The sequence below is a fragment of the Melanerpes formicivorus genome, unplaced genomic scaffold, assembly GCF_026170545.1.
Source record: "Melanerpes formicivorus ecotype bairdi unplaced genomic scaffold, bMelFor1.0.p_v2 SCAF_122, whole genome shotgun sequence".
NCBI classification, from domain to species: domain Eukaryota; kingdom Metazoa; phylum Chordata; class Aves; order Piciformes; family Picidae; genus Melanerpes; species Melanerpes formicivorus.
Genome location: NW_027142474.1, coordinates 764,100 through 786,347, shown reverse-complemented (window position 1 = coordinate 786,347; position 22,248 = coordinate 764,100). Strand labels below are relative to the sequence as shown.

General features: G+C 61.0%; 2 protein-coding genes across 6 annotated transcripts; both read right to left on the bottom strand.

Annotated features, from left to right (window-relative positions):
- Positions 1–2,831: 2,831 nt before the first annotated feature.
- ADNP2 (ADNP homeobox 2) lies at positions 2,832–15,624 on the bottom strand. Of its 4 annotated transcripts, XM_068167701.1 has the most exons (6): positions 15,470–15,624; positions 13,054–13,214; positions 12,195–12,364; positions 11,861–11,980; positions 8,426–8,515; positions 2,832–6,191 (listed from the first exon to the last, which is right to left on the bottom strand). In XM_068167701.1, exons 4-6 carry the CDS (start codon positions 11,966–11,968, stop codon positions 3,249–3,251), a joined length of 3,141 nt encoding a protein of 1,046 aa, XP_068023802.1. In that variant the 5' UTR covers positions 11,969–11,980; positions 12,195–12,364; positions 13,054–13,214; positions 15,470–15,624; the 3' UTR covers positions 2,832–3,248. The 4 variants fall into 4 exon arrangements, with proteins under 4 accessions (XP_068023802.1, XP_068023799.1, XP_068023801.1 ...); XM_068167698.1 differs by lacking the exon at positions 12,195–12,364; XM_068167700.1 differs by lacking the exon at positions 12,195–12,364 and having other exon boundaries at positions 15,545–15,620.
- Positions 15,625–16,901: 1,277 nt separating this feature from the next.
- RBFA (ribosome binding factor A) lies at positions 16,902–22,163 on the bottom strand. 2 transcript variants are annotated; one of them, XM_068167711.1, is made up of 7 exons: positions 22,045–22,163; positions 21,764–21,806; positions 20,834–21,010; positions 19,220–19,332; positions 18,490–18,574; positions 18,079–18,149; positions 16,902–17,767 (listed from the first exon to the last, which is right to left on the bottom strand). In XM_068167711.1, the coding sequence occupies exons 1-7, from the start codon at positions 22,152–22,154 to the stop codon at positions 17,395–17,397; spliced, it is 972 nt and encodes a 323-aa protein (XP_068023812.1). In that variant the 5' UTR covers positions 22,155–22,163; the 3' UTR covers positions 16,902–17,394. The 2 variants fall into 2 exon arrangements, with proteins under 2 accessions (XP_068023812.1, XP_068023813.1); XM_068167712.1 differs by lacking the exon at positions 20,834–21,010.
- Positions 22,164–22,248: the final 85 nt, after the last annotated feature.

The following is a 22,248-nucleotide window of genomic DNA, read 5'->3' as shown; positions in this document are numbered from 1 at the left end:
GGGGATCACAACATATTTAGAAATGTAAGATTAGTGTGAAGCCTTCCAGCAGAGAAAAATCTCATTTTTATCTACATGTTGAAGAATTGTAATAATTTATACACACAAAAGATTCTGAAATGCCCCCCCCTCCATCTGCTCTACTATATAAAGGCTTCCAGAACAAACCAAAACTTCTAAGTAGAATCATATAGGGAGTTGAAATATAAACACAATTTGAGTATAGACGAATTAAACCCAGTGGATTTTCTTTGTGAGTGTTGTGGGCTTTAATTTGAATAGAAAAGAAATCCGAGCAGGACAAAGCAGAGCTGCTCCCCACGCAGGGGAACTGCTCAGTGCTGCCACCGCGTGTGTAATTGTCAGTACTGCAGCAGTGCAGCGGCCTGTGCCGCCTTGTCGCTGCTCAGTGCTGCCACCGCGTGTGTAATTGTCAGTACTGCAGCTGTGCAGCGGCCTGTGCCGCCTTGTCGCTGCTCAGTGCTGCCACCGCGTGTGTAATTGTCAGTACTGCAGCTGTGCAGCGGCCTGTGCCGCCTTGACGCTGCTCAGTGCTGCCACCGCGTGTGTAATTGTCAGTACTGCAGCTGTGCAGCGGCCTGTGCCTTGTCGCTGCTCAGTGCTGCCACCGCGTGTGTAATTGTCAGTACTGCAGCTGTGCAGCGGCCTGGGCCGCCTTGTCCCTGCTCAGTGCTGCCACCGCGTGTGTAATTGTCAGTACTGCAGCAGTGCAGCGGCCTGTGCCGCCTTGTCGCTGCTCAGTGCTGCCACCGCGTGTGTAATTGTCAGTACTGCAGGTGTGCAGCGGCGTGTGCAGTCCCGTGAGTCCCCGGTGCTGCTGCCTCGAGTCTAAACGCCCCGAGTGCTTGAAATGCCTGAGAATTCTTAGGGGAGAGAGCTTAAAAACTATGTGAACTCGTAGGTATTAGCGTGAGGAGTTAAACAGACGAAGCCCTACTCTTTTCTTATAGGCATTAAAACTTGGTATTCATTTACAGTTAAGCAAGAATTAAAAGTAACTGGCCAGGAGTCTGGGGGTGGTAAGCTGGAGTGAGGGGTGAAACCAGCAGCCCAGCTGAAGTGCAGGTACACTAATGCACACAGCATGGGTAACAAACAAGGGGAGCTGGCAGCCTTGTTGCAGCAGGAGAGCAGCAGAGACGTGGTGGGATGACTCACATGGCTGGAGCACTGTAATTGATGGCTACAGGCTCCTCAGGAGAGACAGGCCAGGGAGAAGGGGTAGAGGGGTGGCCCTGTGCATCAGGGAGGCTCTAGCTGCCATGGAACTAGAGATTAGGGAGAGTGCCCAACAAGACTGCCATCCTGGTTGGAGTCTGTTACAGACCACTCACCCAGGATGAAGAAGTTGATGAATGATTCTATAGGCAGCTAGAGGCTGTCTCAAGATCACCAGACCTTCTTCTCATGGGTGCCTTTAACCTGCCTGATATCTGCTGGGAACTCAACACAGCAGAGAGGAGGCAGTCTAGGAGGTTCTTAGAGTGCATGGAGGACAGCTTCTTATCCCAGCTGCTGTGTGAGCCTGCCAGGGGTAAGGCTCTGCTTGACCTCCTTTTCACAAGCAGAGAAGGGCTGGTGTGAGATGTGGTGGTTGGAGGCTGTCTGGGGTGCAGTGACCAGGAGGTAATTGAGTGTTCAACATGCAGTCAAGCCAAGAGGGGCAGCAACAAAACCTCCCCTCTGGACTGCCAGAAGGCAGACTTCAGGTTACTCAAGGAACTAACTCAGAAGGTAGCTTGGTAAACAGCCCTTAAAAACAAAGGGGTCCAGGAGGGCTGCAGCTGCTTCCAGAAAGAACTCCTGAAGGCTCAGAGCAGGCTGTGCCAATGTGCCGGAGATGAGCCCCGGGGCAGACAGCCTGGATGGGCAATGAGCTTCTGAGCGAGTTAAGAGAAAAAAAGAGGAGGTAGCATCCTTGGAAGGAAGGAGAGGTGACCCATGGAATGTGTAAGGATGTTGCTAGGTCATGCAGAAAGAAAATTAGAGAGGCAAAAGCCCATTTAGAGCTTAGCCTGGCACTGTTGTGAAGGACAACCAAAAATCCTTCTACCAATACATGCATGGCAAGAGGAGGGCAAGGACAACCTCCACTCCTTGGTGGACACGGAGGGGAACATAGTTACAAAGGATGAGGAAAAGGCAGAGGTGCTTAACACCTTCTTTGCCTCAAATTTCAATAGCAGGATAGGTTGTCTGCAGGACAGGTGGCCTCCTGAGCTGGCAGATGGAGACAGGGAGCAGGATAGTTCCCCTGTGATCCAGGAGGAAGTAGTGTGCCCGAGTGGCCAAGAGGGCCAAGGGCATCCTGGCCTGCATCAGGAACAGTGTGGCCAACAGGAGCAGGGAAGTCCTCTACATACCCAAGCAAGCTGTCCCTGTCCAGAGCAGTTCTGCTGTTGGAAGAAGAGCCAACCCAGTGCTGCTACCCAGCTTTGAGCAGCAGGAGTCTGAGCACTGCAGGCTTCACCACCACCAAGACCAGCAAAGCCTCCAGCTCAGCAAGCTGCAGTTCGGCTGCCACAGCGACTCCCAGGCCCTTCAGCACAACACAGGAGCCCTCGCTGCCCCCCATGGCAGTGCTGGGCAGGCAGAACAAGGCACCAGGCTTAGCAGGCACAGGAGTTCCCCCTGAGAGTGAGGGGGAAAGGTTTTCAGTGTAACACTGCTGCCAGTGCTGTGGGAAGGCGAGGGGGCAGCGGCTGGAAAGGGCAGAATCCCTGCAGCAGCTAAGACCAAAATGGGCTTAGAACAGCCCTGAGGAGGCCCTCACCCCGCAGACAGAGCTCTGCCCCTGGCTCACCTCAGCATTTTAACCAACAATAGACATTTTATTTTTCAGAAAAAGGTGATGACATTCAGAAAAATAAAATAAAGTTTGTTTTTACCAAGACAGATGCTTCAGGTGGTATAAAAAGTGTCAGGGGCTGGAGCGGGAGGGCCACGAACATAAAAAACAACAGCAAAGAAACAAACCACCAGCAAGTCCCTACTCCAGAGGGGAACAGCTAAGGAGGTAAAGCAAGTCCCAGGTGTGCAAGCCCCAAGGGCTGAGCCTGCCCAGGGCCATCCAGGCCTGGCTTCCACACAACAGCCACAGCCCAGCGAGGCCTCTCTCGCCGCCGCGCCCCGTGGGCTTCAGTCCCGGCGGAACCGAACTGCACAGGGGCTGCCGGACGGAGCGGCAGCAGCCGGGGGGGCGCCTGGCACCGCACTGGGGGACTCGGTCAGACCTCCACGGGGTCATCTCTGATGCTCAGCCTGTGCTTGATGTTCTTCAGCTCAGACATGCTGAAGCCCAGCAGCACGGACGGCCTCTGCCTGTTGATGGCCTTCAGGCAGACATTCCTCTTCCTGCCGAAGAAGGAGGCCACGTCGATCTTCCAGGCGCACAGCAGCAAGGAGAGCAGCTCCATCTCCTTCTTGGAAGGGTATGGCCTCTTGTGGAAGTAGTCTATCAAGAACTGTTTCTGAGCCTCGTAGGAGTTGTGGTCGTACTCCTTAGGGTCCACAGCCAGGAAGCGAAGGTCGTCACCAGGCAGCTTCTTCACCTCTGCCCTGCCGCCGACCTTCTGGCGTTTGAAAGGCACAATCCCCGCGGTCACCTCCCCTGCAGCACTGCCGAGGCTCAGCTGCTCCTTGCTCCTTTGGTCTTCCCCAGCCAAGCAGGAGTCCAGCTGCTTCCTCTTCAGCCCCACAGCGTCCTGCTTCTCACCGTTGACGAGCAGCAGCTCCTTCCTCTCCATCCTGAGGCTGCTCTTGGGGGCGCTGCGGCAGCGCAGCAGGTGCACGGCGATGGCCGTCAGGGTCATGTTTCCAGTGTAGACACCGCAGCAGTGGATGCACTTGAAGGCAGGGGTCTTGAGGATGGTGTGCACCGTGGGCATGATGTGGTGCCGCTCCTTCAGGTGCCGCTGGTAGTTCTCTTCTTTGACGAAGGTGCTGAAGCAAAAGGGACAGGTGGACACCTTGCCGTACCTGGTCCTCGCCTCCTCCGCCTGGGGCTTCACCTTGATGTAGAGAGGGATGAGCGTCCTGGACGTGAGTCCAGCAAGCACGGCCAGGTGCACCTCCCTGTCGATGTCCTCCTGGGGCAGCAGGGTGCTGAAATCGAAGTGTGGGAACACGAGGTCCCCCTGAGCATCCTTCCCCAGCTGGAAGCCTCTGTTGCTGTAGTCTGCGTGGAGCTGCTTCTTCCCATTGTGGGTAGCTTTGTTGTGCTCCACAAAGCTCTTCAAGTCGTGGAAAGTGACTGTGCAAAACAAGCAGGCCAGGCCGTGCATCAAGAGGTGCCTGATCAGCTCCTCCTCGCAGAGGAAGCACTGGCAGGAGAAGCACCTCACTGTCTTCTCTGTCATCCAGCGCAGGAAGGGCGCGCAGGCCGCCAGCTTCTCAGGCTCCAGGGCCCCCTCCGCCTTCACCTCCCCCTGCCTGTGGGCCACCTCCATGTGCACCTGGTAGACATTGGATGGGAACAGCTCGTTGCACACCGGGCAGGTCTTCCACTGCTTGGCCTGCCTGACAGCCTGGCTGCCCTCGGGGCCGGGGGGAGAGCCCTGCAGGGAGATGCTCTGGGGAGCCAGCACAACAGGAGGGGAGGGGGCGCCGGCCGGGGACTGGGACAGCTGAGCCACAGGCCCGGGCTGCATCAGCTGGATGGGCACCTGTGGGGGTGCCACCGTCGCCAGTCCACCCCCCGTGGGTACAGGCAGGGTGACCGAGAGCGGGGCCAGGGTGTAGGTGGGGATCCCATTGACCTGCTTGCCGGTGGGGATCAGCTGCCGGAGGATGGAGCCAGTGGTCAGGAAGGCTGTGCCCTGTGAGGCTGCAGGGGGCACCGGCTGGGGCACCGGGATGACCGCCGGCGCCACCGGCTGGTTGAGCTGCAGGAAGCCCGGCCTGACAGGCTGCCTGACCGGCACCACCCCCGAGCCCACCGCCTGCCCCAGCTGCACCACCCCTGGCCCCACCGGCTGTGCTGCGGGCACCACCCTGGGGCCCAGGGGTCTGTTCACGGCACCAAGAGACTGGTTCACAGACAGCACCCCTGGAGCCCCTGGGGGGTTCACAGACAGCACCCCTGGAGCCCCTGGGGGGTTCACAGGGCTGACAGGCTGGGTCATGGGCAGCGTCCCGGCCGCGACAGGACCATTGATGGGGCCAAGGGGCTGACTGACAGGGAAGAGCCCAGGCCTGACAGGCTGGCTGAGAGGCAGCACTGCAGGGGCCACAGTTCTGCTGACAGCCCCAACAGAAGGGTTGAGAGGAAGAGCTCCAGCCCCTAGGGGCTGGCTGAGGGGCAGGCTATGGGAGACAAGGATGGGCTGGGGAGGCGAGGGCTGGATGCCGATGCTGGTCTGGCCTGCGGGAAGGTTGCTGGAGACAAGAGCGACGTGCGAGGGGGTGGCAGCCGGGGCAGAGGTGGTGTGTGGAAGGCTACCAGAGGCACTTGGGACAGGCAGTGGCCTGACTGAGTTTGGCTGCACCACGTTCTGGCTGGGGCTGCTCTGTGGGAAGCTGAGCTGGATGCAGGCAGGCGCCGGGACGGAGCCTGCTGGGGCTGTGGGGGGCCCCGCGGCTGCTGGAGGAGCTGCCACGGCCTGCAGAGGCTTTGGGGCGATGTGCATCTGCTTCAGCCCTGGCTTCCTGATGTGCTCCGAGATGACAGACCGGAGCTTGTTCTCCAGGTCCCGGTGCGCCTCGGCAGTCAGGACGTGGTACATGAGGGAGTCCTGGCTGCTGGCACAGGCGTTGCACTTCTTGCAGTAGTGCTCGGCAGCGTCCTCGCCGCCCTCCTCAGCCTTCTGGCCAAAGTAGGAACCGATCAGGCTCTGGAAGTGGCTCATCAGCACGTGCTTCTTCATGTTGTAGTAGAGGGTGTCTGTGAAGTGGCATTTCAGGCAGGTGAAGCTGATGGTGTCGCTGCACACCTGTTTCATGCCATCCAGGATGCTGACCGTGTAGCTCTGGATCCTCTTGCTGGAGTGGAACATCCGGATGTGCTTCCCCACTACTTTGGGGTCAGAAGCGAATGCACACTTTGGGCAAGGAACCACCAGCTCTTGGTCCATTTCATCCTCATGGTAACGGTGCAAGTGATTCCTGAAGGAGGTGAGCAGTTTGGAGGAGAACTTGCACAAGCTGCAGCAGTAGGGCTTTGTTCTGTACCTCTGCAAGGGGAACACAAAGAGCCCTCAGAAGCTGCCAGCGGCTGCAGCCCTCTCCCCTGCCACGGGTGCCCTCACTGCATGCCCAGCACCTGCCCAGCTCCTCCTGGCTTTGCCAAGCACACTTACAGAAGGCAGACTTGAAGGGAGAACTATTCCTGCGCTTTTAGCCTCACTGAAGAGCTTCAGGCAGGCTCATTCATACCCCACTGTGGTGGGTTGAAAGTTCCCCCCCAGTAGGAATTTTGCCAGACCACAGCTCAGGTGGGAGCAGATGGAAGCTGTGTTTGCAGGCAGAACTGCACCCTGCAATGGGATGCAGTGAGTGTGTACAGATACACAGGACTGACATTTGCAGGGCCCGACAATTAACAAACAGCACAAGGAGCCCCCTGGCCAGAGACCAAGGGAAGCTAATAGCTTCTCTTTCCCTGCCTCCCCCTTATCCCCTTGGACCAAAAGGAGAAGAGAAAAGAGCAGAGAGGGTAGACTCAGCCAAAACAATGCAGCCAAGGTGAAGCAGCAGCCAGAAGAGGAGAGATTGTTCTGGTACAGCTACTTTGATCCCTTATCTTTTCAGTGGGATTGGTTAGAGCTCGCAGCATTTGCCTTTTCACACCCAACAGTGACTTATTTACATTTTACTACTTTTCTGCTCAAGATCTGTGGAAAGTTTTAAGGGCATGGCCTAAACCCACCGCACCCACACAGGTAATGCTGCAGCCCACCTGTGAAGATAGGAGTCACAGACCAGCTTGGAACTTGTGTCCCACCACGCCTTGCCTGTGTTCCACTGGCCCTGCCAAGGGAGGCCCCTGCAGCACTGCAGCTCCAGCAGGCACTGCTGCAGCAGTGGATGGCAGCCTGCTGCTGGTACCTTTCCTGTCCTGAGCAGAGCTCTGCAGCATCTCCTCCTTGCACACACAGCTAAGCTGCTTCTCATGCTCCCAAGTGCTGCTGCAGCCTGCTGAGGGCACTTCAGGTTTACACAGAGTGTTGCAAAATAGTTAAAACACTGTGAAAAAGTCCTTGAGATTGGCCACTGCAGCCCTGAGCTGTACAGATGGACTCCCTAAAGGCTCCTCAGAGGCACTCAGAACTCAGTTAGTGTCACTCCAAAGCAGGTGCCCCAGCACACAGTGACACTTTGCTGGGTAGCTTCACAGTCAGTCCCCAGGAGCCAGAGACAGGCAGAAGGACACCACAGCCTCCAGCCCCCAGGGTTCTGCCAGAACTGGGTATCCCTAAGACAGGACTCCTGGTAGAAGCCACCAACAGACATCTGAGTTTGCAGGGCAGCTCGAACACCTCAGTGTCTCCTGTAGCAGCAGCTTGTAGCAGAACCTGTGAAAGAGCAGCCTCCTTTCTGCCAAACCCAGGCACCACGGTGCCAGATACCCACCCAGGAGCTATGGGTCCTTAAAGCAATGGGCAGGGACAAGCTCAGCATCCAAGAGCCACAGCTTGTCAGACCTGTTCCACACACAGGGTCACCACCTCTGCCTCAGTCTTTGGACAGGTCCAGGCACTACTGGTGGTGCTGCCCAGCTGAGCCAGGAGCTGTGTGAAGGCTCTGACTTCTCTCCAGACAGTAAGAGAAGGTTCCCCCTCTAGAGCCAGGGTGGCTGTGCTTGTTCGGCCTCCATGTGAAGGCATTGCTAAAGCAGCCCCACAGCAGACAGCTTCTGCACTGGGTAGTCTCTGCTTCCAGGGTAGTGAAGGCAGACTGGAGCAGCCCTGGCAAGCCATCACCACCCCATGCCATGGTCCCACCCCATGCCATGGTCCCTTGGACACCTGCTGCACCATCAAGTCATATAAGTCCTGTGGGCTGCTCCTCTCAGCCCTGCCTGCCTTGTCAGTTCTGGCTGCACACAAGAGTCCAGCTGCAGAGCAGAAGCTGTCCCACAGACACAACTCCACTCTGATCCTGGCCCCAGCTCTAATGGCAGTTCCAGTTTCACCCACTGGCATCCAACCACTGCCTCTTCACTCTGCCAGGGACATGGGAGGCAGCTGCAGGGAGCAGCACACCAGGACTGCAGAGAGACAGAGAGGCCTCAGAGCCAGCTGCATCACAGGAAGAGCAGAGGAGACTAAAGATTCCCTGACTGACAGCACTTAGAAAAGCTTTTTTTTCCCCACAAAACCATGTACTTTAGCCTCTCCAGGACTTGTGTGAGTGACAAACCCCAGCCCCTGAACACCTGCACAGCAGCTGCACACCAGCACCATACCTTCCTCTTGCCCACAGACTCCCAAGGAGAGACATCACGCCATGAAGTGTTGCAGAAGTGTTCTTCCCCTGGGTCAAAGCTTCTCAGATTCTAAAAGAACAAATAGGAGAAGGAATCAGCTGCTCCTGCAGTCTGCTCTGGAGAAGGGAAGGAAACAAGGGAGAGCCACAGCCAGAGGGGAGGGCTGGGAAGTGCACACAGCACCTGGACACCACTGCAGACCTCTGCTCACAGAAGCTGCTGCTTTGAGTCTCTTGGGTTTGTTTCACCTCAGAGACTTGCTCATGGCAAGAGAGCCACACTGGGCACCAACCAATTCTGTAATGTGGTGGGCTGAACCTCCCCCAGCATTAACTTTGGCAGAGCAGCTCAGGAGGGAGCAGAGGGAAGCTGTGCTTACAGTCAGAGCTGCACTCTGCAGGGGTGCAGTCAGTGTGTACAAACACACAGGATCTACAACACCCCCAGGGATTTACTCTTAACAAACAGCACCAGGAGCCCCTGGTCAGAGGCCAGGGGAAGCTACTGGCTTCTCCTTTTCTGGCCCCCACCCCCTGTCCAAAAGGGAGAAAGGAGCAGGGGAAGCTGCTGTTGGACTTAGCCAAACCAAGGCAGCCCAGGTGAGCAGCAGCAGGTCAGTGTCTGCCCAGAGCAGCAAAGCAGAGCTGAGCAGAGGAATTGTCTTGGCACAACCAGAGCTGTGGGAGAGCTCTCTCCCATGGGGTTGCTGGGAACTGGCTTTTGCTTTTCACACCCAAGAGTGATCTATTTGCATTTCACTAGTTTTCTGCTCAAGATCTGTGAAGAAATGTTAAAGGCACAGCCTGAAAGGAGCCCAGGGGGAAGGACTGACCCTTTGCCTGCACTGCTTCCAGCCCAGCTCACAGGAGCACCCAGAGGGATCTCCTCCCACACTGCTGACTTCCATGCAGCCTCTTACCTCTGTGGGCTCCTTGGCAGCAGGTTCTGGAATTCAACCCCACAGCACTGCTATGCTTCCACCCTGAGCACATCCCCAGAGCTGCAAGGGCAGGGAGAACACCTCCCTGAGGAGCCTTCCTCTGACCCACCCCATGGGAGCAGCTGGTGTTCCCCAAGCCAGAGCCATCCACTGCTCTCAGAAACCGTCAGCTCTTCTCCAGTTTTCTGAGGCCCTCCCATGTCCAAGAAGATTCCTGTGTGCTAGGCACTTCTGAGGGCCCAGGCCAGCTCCAACAGCACCCTGGGCTGCTTCAGGGGAAGCACAGGCCACAAAGCCAGCAGCAGCCACCACGTCTTCCTTTCCACCAGCTCCTCTCCACTCAGTGTCTGCCAGCAGTGCTCCCCTCTGCACCAAACCCCCAGCTGGTGCACTCCCCCCAACCATTCTCTCACTTTCAGAACCTCTGGATGCACAACCACCACCTGCTGAGCGTGGCCAGAGCTCAGCCATGGGCACAGTGCCCAGCCCCTCCCCCTGCTCAGCCATGGGCACAGTGCCCAGCCAGCAGCCCCTCTCCCTGCTCAGCCATGGGCACAGTGCCCAGCCCCTCTCTCCCTGCTCAGCCATGGGCACAGTGCCCAGCCCCTCTCCCTGCTCAGCCATGGGCACAGTGCCCAGCCAGCAGCCCCTCTCCCTGCTCAGCCATGGGCACAGTGCCCAGCCCCTCTCTCCCTGCTCAGCCATGGGCACAGTGCCCAGCCCCTCTCTCCCTGCTCAGCCATGGGCACAGTGCCCAGCCCCTCTCTCCCTGCTCAGCCATGGGCACAGGGCCCAGCCCCTCTCTCCCTGCTCAGCCATGGGCACAGGGCCCAGCCCCTCTCTCCCTGCTCAGCCATGGGCACAGGGCCCAGCCCCTCTCTCCCTGCTCAGCCATGGGCACAGGGCCCAGCCCCTCTCCCTGCTCAGCCATGGGCACAGGGCCCAGCCCCTCTCTCCCTGCTCAGCCACGGGCACAGTGCCCAGCCCCTCTCTCCCTGCTCAGCCACGGGCACAGTGCCCAGCCCCTCTCTCCCTGCTCAGCCATGGGCAGTGCCCAGCCCCTCTCTCCCTGCTCAGCCATGGGCACAGTGCCCAGCCCGCAGCCCCTCTCCCTGCTCAGCCATGGGCACAGTGCCCAGCCCGCAGCCCCTCTCCCTGCTCAGCCATGGGCACAGTGCCCAGCCCCTCTCTCCCTGCTCAGCCATGGGCACAGTGCCCAGCCCCTCTCTCCCTGCTCAGCCATGGGCACAGTGCCCAGCCCCTCTCTCCCTGCTCAGCCATGGGCACAGTGCCCAGCCCCTCTCTCCCTGCTCAGCCATGGGCACAGTGCCCAGCCCCTCTCTCCCTGCTCAGCCATGGGCACAGGGCCCAGCCCCTCTCTCCCTGCTCAGCCACGGGCACAGGGCCCAGCCCCTCTCTCCCTGCTCAGCCACGGGCACAGTGCCCAACCCCTCTCTCCCTGCTCAGCCACGGGCACAGTGCCCAGCCCCTCTCTCCCTGCTCAGCCATGGGCACAGTGCCCAGCCCCTCTCTCCCTGCTCAGCCATGGGCACAGTGCCCAGCCCCTCTCTCCCTGCTCAGCCATGGGCACAGTGCCCAGCCCCTCTCTCCCTGCTCAGCCATGGGCACAGTGCCCAGCCCCTCTCTCCCTGCTCAGCCATGGGCACAGGGCCCAGCCCCTCTCTCCCTGCTCAGCCACGGGCACAGTGCCCAGCCCCTCTCTCCCTGCTCAGCCATGGGCACAGTGCCCAGCCCCTCTCTCCCTGCTCAGCCATGGGCACAGTGCCCAGCCCCTCTCTCCCTGCTCAGCCATGGGCACAGTGCCCAGCCCCTCTCTCCCTGCTCAGCCGTGAGCACAGTGCCCAGCCCCTCTCTCCCTGCTCAGCCGTGGGCACAGTGCCCAGCCAGCAGCCCCTCTCCCTGCTCAGCCATGGGCACAGTGCCCAGCCAGCAGCCCCTCTCCCTGCTCAGCCATGGGCACAGTGCCCAGCCCCTCTCTCCCTGCTCAGCCATGGGCACAGTGCCCAGCCCCTCTCTCCCTGCTCAGCCATGGGCACAGTGCCCAGCCCCTCTCTCAGACAAGCTCTTGCCCACTCATCAGGTCTCCCTCCCTGCCAGCCTGCAGACCAACTGCCAGCCTGTGTGTCCTTCAGGGGCTTGCCCTGGATGCCTGATGGGATGCCCCTGAGTGGACTGAAGTCTCCTTCTGCCTGTGAGTCACAGCAGAGCTGCTGTGTGGGACACAGAACAGCACTGCACTGCCTGTGGTGCCCTTCCTCAAGCTGTTTCCTCTTGCAGCACCACCCCTGCCACACCTTGTTGACAAACAGAGCTTCTCCAGGGCTCCATCCCTAAACACCACCTCAGCCCTAGCAACCCCTCCAGGGGAGGCCCCAGCAGGAGCTCTGAGGCAGAGCAGCACCCAAGCAGAGTGCAGAGCTCCCCGTGCAGGCTGGTGCCCATCAAGCTCTTACCTGCAGCAGCTCCCTGCAGCTGTCAAGCCCAAGCTCCACAAGGATGCCCTTCACCTTTTTTCGAGCCTTCCTGATGTTGTCAAGGTTCTGAACAGGAATTTGAAACATTTTGCACTTCTCCTGCAAAAGAAACAAACAAATGTGGCAAACTTGGACCCCAGGCACTGCCCTGGGCAGCAGGAAAGCAAAGCCTCAGCCTGGCAAAGGTGCTCCCCAGCAGGGAAGCCCAGAAGCCCCAGGCCAAGGAATTCCTGGTCCCATCCACCCCTCCCCTGGCTCCTGCCTCAAGGGCACCCACCCTGGGGAGGGGAGAAGTCTTCACCATTTCTCCTACCCCAAGAGAGCAGATCCAAGCCTTTTCTTCAAGCTCTCCTCCTCCTCAGTGGCAGCCATGCTGTGTTTGGAAGCACAGCAGCACTGCACTACCTTCTGCTCAGGAATGCAGCCCCTTCCACAGCAGCTGCTGGTGCCAAGGTGAGCAGTCTCTGATCCTCTGTCCTTGGCCTGGAACAGGATTGCTGCTCACAGCCAAGCCCCCTGCAGCTGCTGCAAGCTGCCAGGAGCCAAGCCACCCCACACTAATGCAGTGGCTAATGTGAAAAGCAGAGCTGAGGATGCTGAAGGGGGACAAATCACCTCCCCAGCAGGGGGGCTGGGGCACACCAGCCACTCATCCCCAGCTCCACACCACCATGAGCTATCAGCAGAACTTCAGAAGGCCTTCAGCATCACCTCCCTGCAGCACTGCCAAGGGCAACCTAGACTAAGTGGGACAGAGAATGCAAAGGAAGAGGCCTGCACTGCACAGTGCCACCTGGAGCCTCAGAGGCATGTCCCACCCAGCTGGCAGAGGACCCAGTGCTGGAGAGCTCTGTCCCCACTGCTAAAGGATTCATCCTCCCAGGGCAGGTTAAAAACCAATAAACAAAGGAGATCCCCCAGGAGCCCTTCAGCCCTGCTGGTCCTGAGTGACTCCAAGAGTCTGCAGTGCCCAGGATAAGCAAGGTCCCTCCCAGCACAGCATCCCTGCCCCAAAGCCAGGGTGTCCCTGTGTGCAGCTGCACAAACTCCTCCAGGCAGCACAGAGGCTGTGAGCCAAGCCCCAGCAGGGCAGCAGGCAGGAGAGAAGGACAAGTCTCCATTTCTGCAAGAGGGACACAGCTGGGGGCTCAGCTACAGCCCAAACTACTCACATGCTACTCTGCTCCCCTGCTCCCCCCACAGCAAAGGTGTGCAGAGAGGGGTGGGGAGGCAGCCCCATCGGGCAGGCGATGCTCTGGGTTTCTAGTGGTCCTTCTCAGCCACCAGTCCGGAGCACATCCTGAGCCCAGCAGGGAGGGGATGGCACAGGCACCTGCAGGGCATGGAGAGAGCAGAGTGACTGGGGGCATTCCAAACCAGGGCAGGAAAGCCTCGCTGGGGGACAGGCAGCAGGGCTGCAGGTCTCTGCTGGGAGCTCTGTGCCCCTCTGAGAGCAAGGGAGGTGCATGGCAGGGCGCCTGGGCGGGCAGGATGCTGCCAGCCAGCAGAGGTGGCTCAGGCTGGGAGGCTCTGGTGGGAGCAGCTCCTCCTGCCCAGCCCCCAGGCTGCTGCAAAGGTGAAGCAGACACTGCTGGAGGCAGACACTGCTGGAGGCAGGCTGAGCTCACAGGGCAGAGGCCTCGGCCCGCTGAAGCGGCGCAGGGTGTGAGACCCTCGGACTCAGGAGCTCCCCAGCCAGCAGATACTTGGGGGCCATTGCTATCACCCTCCAGCTTCCACAGCCTGTCAGAGGTGTGGGGTCCCTCAGCTGGCCCCCAGGGTCCCTCTGGCACATCCTCTGCACCAGCAGCCAGCATGCTGCCACAGCACCATCGCGACACTGCAACCTTCTACGCTGCCTCCCTCAGGCTTCCAGCTGAGCTCCCTGGTCCCAGTTGGTTATCCATGCTCTTTTCCACCTCCTCTGCTGCCCTCCTGCTGCAGACACCCTTCAGGCATCAGCTCACTCATTGCCCCACGCACAACCACCAGCCACTCTGGCTGAGAGCCTTCACCGCCACAGCCACGGGCAACCAGCCCTGACCGACTCCAGCCCCAGAGCCTTCCTCTGCCTACCACAACACCTCCAAGGCAAATGCAGCTCTCACCCCCCAGGGGAGCAGCTTCCAGAACCTGCTGACCCACCCAGCCCACCTCACACTGCCCTTCACAAGCAGAACTGAGGCAGCAAAACCACAGAGCCCCTGCAGCAGCTGATGGCCCAAACTCGGCCCCAAGGGCCCTGGGCTTCGCTCCTGCCCAGCCTTCCAGATCCCTGCAGCCACAGCACCTCTGCCCTGAGCATCAGCCACCCCCAGGGAGCCACCCATGCCCCAGCAGCACAGCCAGCAGCACCCCGGGGTGCTCCCAGGGACCGCGCAGCCAGCTGCCCCTCGCCTCAAGCGCTGCCCCCAGCCGCCGGGGCTGCCACAGCTCCTGTCCTGCTCCACCAGCACCCAGCCGAGGCAGAGGCAGCAGGAAGCCACGTCTGTGTGCTCCTCATTCTCCCTGCAGGCTTGCTGCCGCCTGGCAGGGCATTTGTGGTGGCGGTTTGGTGTGTGTTCCCAGCAAACTTCCACGGGACGAGCCGCCAGAGCCCTCGCCCAGCTCGTAGCACAGCAGGCTGCCCACGGCCAGCTTCTCCAAACAGGGCCCCGGACATCCCTCCCTGCCCCAAGGCTGAGGGAAGGTCACTCAGCAGCACGGCCAGGGGAGAGCTCCGGCTGGGGGTCCCAGTAGCCAGTCTCTGTGAGCACTCAACGCTCCCGTCAGGGCTCGAGAGGGGCTGCTGGCGGTGGAAGGAAACCGCGTGTGCGGCAGAGGCAGCGCCGGGGCCGCCCGGAGCGAGCTGCGGCTCCGCTGCCCCTCGCCGTGCGGCACAGGCTGCAGCGGCCGCGGCAGGGCCAAAGAGCTGCTGTGCCGCCACGGACAGCCAGGACACAAAGAGCTCGCCGCCCCTGCCCCTCCAGGGCCTGCAGGGCAGGGCTTGCGCCTCCCCTCCCCATCACCCTGCTCGCTGCCGCGGCTCTGCGCCCTCCTGCACGGCCCCTGCGGGCCTCCGCCAGGACGCTTCACCCGCGGGCTCCGGGGCCGGACCGGGGCCGATCGATGGCTTCGGCATCGACGGGGAGGCGCCCCCGGCGCGCAGCCTGCCTTGCCGAGCGCCTCACCGGGAGCTCTGCTCCCACCCCGGGCAAGCCCGGAGCCGCTGCCCGCCCGGCGGCGGCAGAGGCATCGCCCCCGGGCAGCCCACGCGGGGCGCCGCCGGGGGCACGGCTCCGGCTCCGGCGCGGCCCAGCAGCCCCCAGGGCAGCGCGGCGAGCGCCCCGAGTAGCCCGGGAGCCGCCGGCCGGGCGGGACGGGGTTCCGGCACCGCCGCTCCTCGACGGCCGCCGCTCCGCCGCGCCCCGGGCCGCCTGCCGGCGCCGCCGGCTGCACCCACCCGGGCGGGCGGCAGGGGGCGCGCCGCTCCCGCCGCCGCCCGCGCCGCAGCCTCCGCCTCCGCCGGCCGCCGCTCCGGCCCGGCCCGGCCCAGCCGCCCCTCCGCGCCCGCCCCGCCCCGCCCGCGGCCCCTCCTCCGCCGCCTACCGCCCGCTCGCGCTGCGCGCCGGGAGGACGCCGCCGGCGCCAGCACCGCCGAGCCCGCGGCCGGCCTGGGCTCACCCCCGCACGCCGGCCCCGCAGCCCCGCGGCCGCCCCGCGGCCTCCGCTTGCTCCTCGTCCAGGGCTAGAAAGAGAAAATGGCGCTCGATTTATCTCCGGAAGTGACGTCGGCGCTCATTTGCATGCCTGGCAGTCCACCAATGGGAGCAGACTTGGGTCAAGGCTCCTATTGGCTGCCTCCAGGAGCTGGGCGGGCCGGGGGCGGGGCGCAGTAGGAGGGGTCCCTGTGGTGCCCACCTGGGCCCTGGCACCTGCCCCTGCTCGGGCCCCTCGGGGACCCCGCAGCAGCTGAGCCCATGACGTCACCTGCAAGGGGAGGAGCCTGTGGTATCACCTATCACGTGAGGCCACCATGTGACCAGCACCAGGGCACTCTGATTGGCAGGGTGTTGGGTGAAGGCACCACCCACTGGCACCAGCCAATAGGACGAGGCGACACCTGGCAGCCATGGTGCCCATTGGAGAGCTCCAGGCGACACCTGGCAGCCATGGTGCCCATTGGAGGAGAGCTCCAGGCGACACCTGGCAGCCATGGTGCCCATTGGAGGAGAGCTCCAGGCGACACCTGGCAGCCATGGTGCCCATTGGAGGAGAACTCCAGGCGACACCTGGCAGCCATGGTGCCCATTGGAGGAGAGCTCCAGGCGACACCTGGCAGCCATGGTGTCCACTGGAGCCCTCAGCTGGCACCGCCATGCATGGCTCACCTTGGTGCTGCTGCCAGGCCCAGTGTCCAACACAGTTCTTACTGCGTCCCCCAGATGCCGACACGCAGGGTACTCAGTACAGCTGTTGCAGACAGGGGCAGCAGGGGGCGCTGCAGTCAGGGTGCCAGGTGCTTTGTCACCATGCTCGGCACACTGAGGCCCGCTCCTGGCATCCCCTGCCTGCTCCCTCAGACAGCTTCCAGTCTTCTACTGGCCCCAAGGCCAGGCTGAGGCCTGTGCTGGAGGAGTGCCTGCAGGGAGGCTGGAGCAGGCAACCCCTGTCCTGCCCCCGCTGAGCCCTCCTGTGGCTCCCCAGCAGCCCCTGGAGCCTCCATCCCCCACGCCAGGCAGGAAGCCTTTCCCTGCCCTGGCCTTGCCCTCCCCTGTAGCTTCAGCCCCTGGTGGCCTCACACCCTCTCGTTTTCCCATGCTGGTTTTGCTCACTTGGATCAGGACTGCTCTCACTCCTGACATGGTTCCCCTTCCCTCTGCCCATCTCCAGCACCTCCTGGGGTGTTCCTCCGCTTTTTTCCCCACCTTTGGGGTTTCCATGCTTCCCTTCAGCCATGGTCAATGCCTTGCCCCCTCCTGCCCAGCAGCTGAGCACTTCCCTGCTCTCAGCTCCCCTCACACAAGAATATTAAACCAACTTCACTTCAGTTTTGCCTTTATTGGCCATTATTGAGCTGAAACCTGCCTGTGAAAGAGCTGCCCCCGAGACCCAGCGGCCACCCTGTGCTGCTGGCACACTGCTGCCAGTGCTCTGCTCCCCTCCTCCCTCCTGACCTTCCTACGACAGACACAGGCACTTTGGGACTACTCTTACCCAGACCACTCAAAGCAAACCCAACCCCCTAAGCCCACATTTGACCTCAGCACAGGCACAGCACTTTCACTCCCTCACTGGAAGTGCTCAGAACTGGCTGCAGTCCAGCCCCAGTGCTGCACTGAGCACTGTGGCATCCCATCCTGCTCTGTGGTCCAGAGCCCTGCAGCTGCCCCCAGGATGCCCACAGCAGCTCTGCTGGGTCCCTGCACACCCTGTGCCCACAGCCCTGCCCACAGGCTGCACAAACAGACCCTTCAGGATCTTGTTGGGGTTCTGCTCTTGGCAGCCTCCCCTCCACAGCAGGAGTGGCCTCTTCAGGGCAGTTTGTCAGCAGGCTGGCCCAGAGCCTTGCCCAGCTCCTCTGCCTCCTCCTGCAGGTCATCCTCCAGCTCCCAGTCCGCAGCCAGTTCTGTGTCCTTGCAGTGCTCAGCCTCCTGCCTGCCCCGTAGGTACTGCTGTGGGGTGAGGTCATCATCAGGCTCCCCTGATGGCTGCTTCCTCCTTTGCTTCTGCACCCTGCTCAGCTGCTGCTTCTGCTCCTCTGTCCAGGCACTGCCCCCTGCCTCCCTGGACACCTTCAGCCTCTTGTAGTCCATGATCTGCTTATGCAGCGCTGCGTGATCAACACCGAAGAGACTGGGGCGCAGGGGAGGCTCTGCAGGCTGAGCTGCTGAGGACAGCAGCCCCCTGGGGGGGAAAGAAAGGCTGTGAGCAAATATTCACAGATCCATAAATGATCTGGGCTGGAAAGGACCTGAGAGATCATCTCCTCCAAGTCCCTGCCATGAGCAGGGACATCTCCCACCAGCCCAGGTTACTCCAGGCCTCATCCAGCCTGGCCTGGAACACCTCCAGGCAGGAGGCAGCCCCAGCCTCCCTGGGCAGCCTGTGCCAGGGTCTCCCCAGCCTCATCCTGAAGAACTTCCTTCCATACCCAGGTTAAGACAGCTAACAGAGATTAAAACAGACACCTGTCAGATCCTGATTCAAAAACCCACCTAGAATCCTCCTGAGGCAAGGCTTCTTCCTCTGGAGGTCCAAAGTCAGCAACTGAGAGTAACTCCTCAACCTGTGGACATGTGAAGACACGGCTCACACTTGGCTCACACTTGGCTCACACTTGGCTCACACTTGGCTCACACTTGGCTCACACTTGGCTCACACTTGGCTCACACTTGGCTCACACTTGGCTCACACTTGGCTCACACTTGGCTCACACGGAGCAGACAAACCCCCAGCAGCAAACTGCTGCCATGCTTGGAGCAGGAGGAGCAGGGGGTGCAGACTAGAGCTTTCTGATGCAGATGGGTGGAGCAGCTAAGTCAGTGCCCTCCTGAGCCCTGCAGCATGCTAGGCCACCTTGTCTGCATCTTCTGGGCTCTGCACATCAAATCACAGACTGCAGTTACCTCTCTCACAGCTGCACCTTCCCTGTCCTTCACAAACACCACTGGGGGCATGTTGCCCACGATCTGCCGGCTGGTCAGGAGGTACCTGGCAAGAAACCACAGTGGTCAGCAGGCAGCATGCGGGCAGCATGCGGGCAGCATGCGGGCAGCATGCGGGCAGCATGCGGGCAGCAGTGCAGCTCCCCCAGGGCAGCTCCAAGCTGGGACACTCACTCCAGCAGCACTGCAGACACCAGGATGTGGTTTGCAGAGCTTCACCCTGGTGGGTCCCCATCTGTCGGTGTCAAGCAAGGAGCACTGCAGAACCCCTGCTCTGAATGCCCCCCACGATGCTGCTAGCTGCAAACCCCAGAGCACCCACGGTGCCAGCTGGGGCTCCTGCATGTACAGCACTCTCCCCACCTCCCCTGGCTTCTTCACAACCCCTGCAGGGCTGAGAGCAGTGGGGGACAGAGTTGTCACAGCAGGGCCACACCAGTCCTAGGTGCTGGCTGCAGGAAGGACTGGCAGGGCTCCCCCCACCTCCAGCACTCCTTTTGCAGGTGTGGAAGCTGTGGGAGCAGAAGGCAGTGCCGGCTGGAGCCTAGGGAAGCAGGGGCACAGGAACTGCTTTCATGCCACCCTCCCCACGAGCAGAGAGCTGCCCCCCAATGGACTGGCTGGAAGCAGAGGCTGTGCCTCTGTGGCAGCAGAGGGCGAGTGGCTGTGTGGAGCGTGCCCTCAGCAGTACCGTATGCGGGGGGCACTCCTCTGCAGGACCCTCTCCACGTAGCTTTCCTTCTGTGTGGTGGCTGCAGGGTTCCAGTAGATGCGGCAGGCTGAGAAGTTGGAGGCCAGGGACACCTGCAGAAGGGAAAATGCTTCCTTAAACCCCACACACACACAACACAGCCTCCCACTGAGCAGCAGGGCACCGAGCTGGAGGGGCAGACGCTTAGGAGGATCTCTCCTTGCACCTCTGCTCCCAGGCACAGCCCCTCCAGGCTGCCTTTGGGCACCAGAGCAAACCAAAGCTGACATTCAGTGCCTGAAAGGACTTTTATCCATCTGTTAGGTCACTGCCTGCTGTCCCCTTCACTGAGATGAAGCAGAGGAGCAGCCTGCCCCCGCTCTGAGCTGCAAGTGCTGCATTTAGTCAGCACAAGGCTGCTGCCACCCAGCCCAGCCCAGAGTGCCTTCTGGAGCTGGGACCTGTGACACACTGCCTGGCTTGCACTCAGCCAGCTTTGGTCTGACAGAAACACCACTGTGATGCAAGAATGTCCCCAGCCCCAGAGCCTGCTGGGCACCTCCCGTGCCTGCAGCTGCAGCTCAGCAGCAGACCAAAGCCACAGCTGTGCTGCATGCAGCTGGAGCTGTGTGCAGGGGCTGAAGCACAGGAAAGAGGCTGGCAGCATCCTTGGGAGATGAAACACAGACTGGATTCTGAGAGACTTCCCCTGCTGCCATCCCTGACACCCAGCAGCACCCAGAGCTGGTTTCACCACAGAGTCCACTCAACAGGCTTCAAATTCTCTGCTCAGCCAAAGGAGGCAGCAAGAAGAGGGAGGAGAAAGCAAAGTGCTCAGGGGAAGGCACAAACAGAGCCAAGAGGTCCCTCTTGCCCTCACAGTTTTCATCACCAGCCTGCAGGCAGAATGAATTCACTCAGCTGCCAAAAGCATCCACTTCCATCAGCTGCCTTGTCATGGAGGCAGCCACCTGCTGCAATTCCTTACCCATGCTTCTACCCAACAACCAAGCTGAGTCCACCAGGCTTCTGAGCCAGTCACTGCTGTCACTGAATACCAACAGCAACAACTACAGACCACAAGCAAGGGTGTGAAGCCTGTTCCCAGAGCAAAGCTTCACCTTCCCTTCCTAATGCAGGAGCTACCACAACAGCAGCCACAGCTGGGCACAGATTCCAGTCCCTCCTGGACCCCTGTCTGCCAGTGCCATTTCCTTAGGCTTGCCTCTGTGCTGCACTAAGCTCATGGCCCACTTCTGTCTGCCAGAGTAAAGATGCTGGTGAGGGACACAAGGAGCCATCAGCTCTCACAGCTGCAGGAAGAAAAGACCCTTGGGAAGATGCCTTTGTGTGAGCAAGAAGAGGCTCCTGCTCTGGGAGGGCAGGGCAGGGAGCAGCAGCAAAACCCAGTCACACCGGGAGACTCACCAGAGCCGGCCCAGGCTGCGCTGGCAAACCTCTGCTGAGCAAGGCACAGCAGCAGCAAGGTGAAGCCAGAGCCCTGCCACAGCAGGAGCGATGCAGCAAACTCCTGCACACAGCCCAGCAGCCAGAGCTGCCCCTTGGCACACCCTGGCGCCGCGGCTCAGCACGCCCTGCAGCCTGGGCACTTGCCTTGCAGATGTCCAGCTGGAGGTCATAGAGCTCCTGGCTGATCTCACAGGTGGTCATCATGTCTGCCAGGGCCTTGTGAATCAGGCTGTTCAGGACCCTGTAGCGGATGCTGTCTTCTTTCCTGGCTCTCCTCTGCTCACCCTGCAGCACGGAGGCCACCTCGCTCGGTTTGAGCATCTTGAACACAAACCAAGAGCGCAAATCACCACACTGCCAGAAAGTGTTCAGTGGAGTCCTGTGCCCCTGCTGAGCCTGCTCCTGCAAAGCCACTTCACCCCCCGACCTCCTGCCTGACCTCCTGGGTGTTCCCATAGAGAACTCCTTCCCCCTCCACCCCCCTGCCCCTCCTGTGTCCCAGCCCAGCTTTCTCATCTCTGTGCAGCTCCGAGCTGCTTGCTGCCCTGCAGCAGCGGACACCCCACCTTAGACACTACATACAGATGGAGAGTCACTGCCACAAATCAGTAGCTTTACACCTCTACAGAATCCTTAGAGACCTTTAGTCCTTTCCCCTTCTGCTTCCTCTGGAGAAATGATTCTGCTGAACACTTTCCTCTTGCCTTGTCAGATTTTCCTTGCCTTGTAAGACAGACTGATTTCTCGACCCAAACACAGGATCTCAGTGCTGCACACCCGAGAACAGACTCCGTAACTCACAACGATCCCTGAATCTCTAAACTACTCAGGATAGCAGAGCTGAAGACTGCTCAGGTGCAGCAGCTGTGAGCCGCAGAGCAAACAGAAACTGCTCTCTACAGAAGGTAGCGAGAAGTTCTCCTGGGGACCAGCCCTCTGCTACGGGTTCACGAGTGCAGGGAGCGCTGGCACAGAGGGCAGCCCAGGCTGGAGAGGAGGCGTCCGCGGGGAGCTCCTCCGGGCAGCGCCCCTGGCACGTCCCAGCGGCACCGAGCAGGCGCGGCTGGCACTCACCATTCTGGACCCCAGGGTAGGGCTGTCGTACCACAGCTTCTTCCTTCGGGAGAAAGGGAAGGAAAACAGCTTGACCTCGGCAGCCGAGCGCCTTGCCCGTGCGCGGGAAGCACAACCCCGGCGGCCCCGCGGCGACCGGCACAAGGCCGCGGCCCCTGGCCACAGCCCCGCGGGCACCGGGGGTGCCGCTCGCAGCGAGCTCCCGGGGCGGGCACCGCTCCCCCGTGCCCGCGGGACCCTCGGCGCCGCTCGCCCCGGCCCGCCCGCGGCCCCGCACCTACTTCTTCTTGCGCAGCATTTTCTTCAGCAGGTTCCTGGAGCCGCCCAGAGCGGCGGAGCTGCGCAGCGCCCGGGCCCAGCGCGGCAGCGCGGCCGCCGGCCACCGCCACATGCTGCCGCTGCCGCCGCCCGCAGCTCCCCCTGGCGGCCCGGAGGCCTGGAGCGCTCGGCGCTGCCGGCCGCCGCCCGCAGCTCCCCCTGGCGGC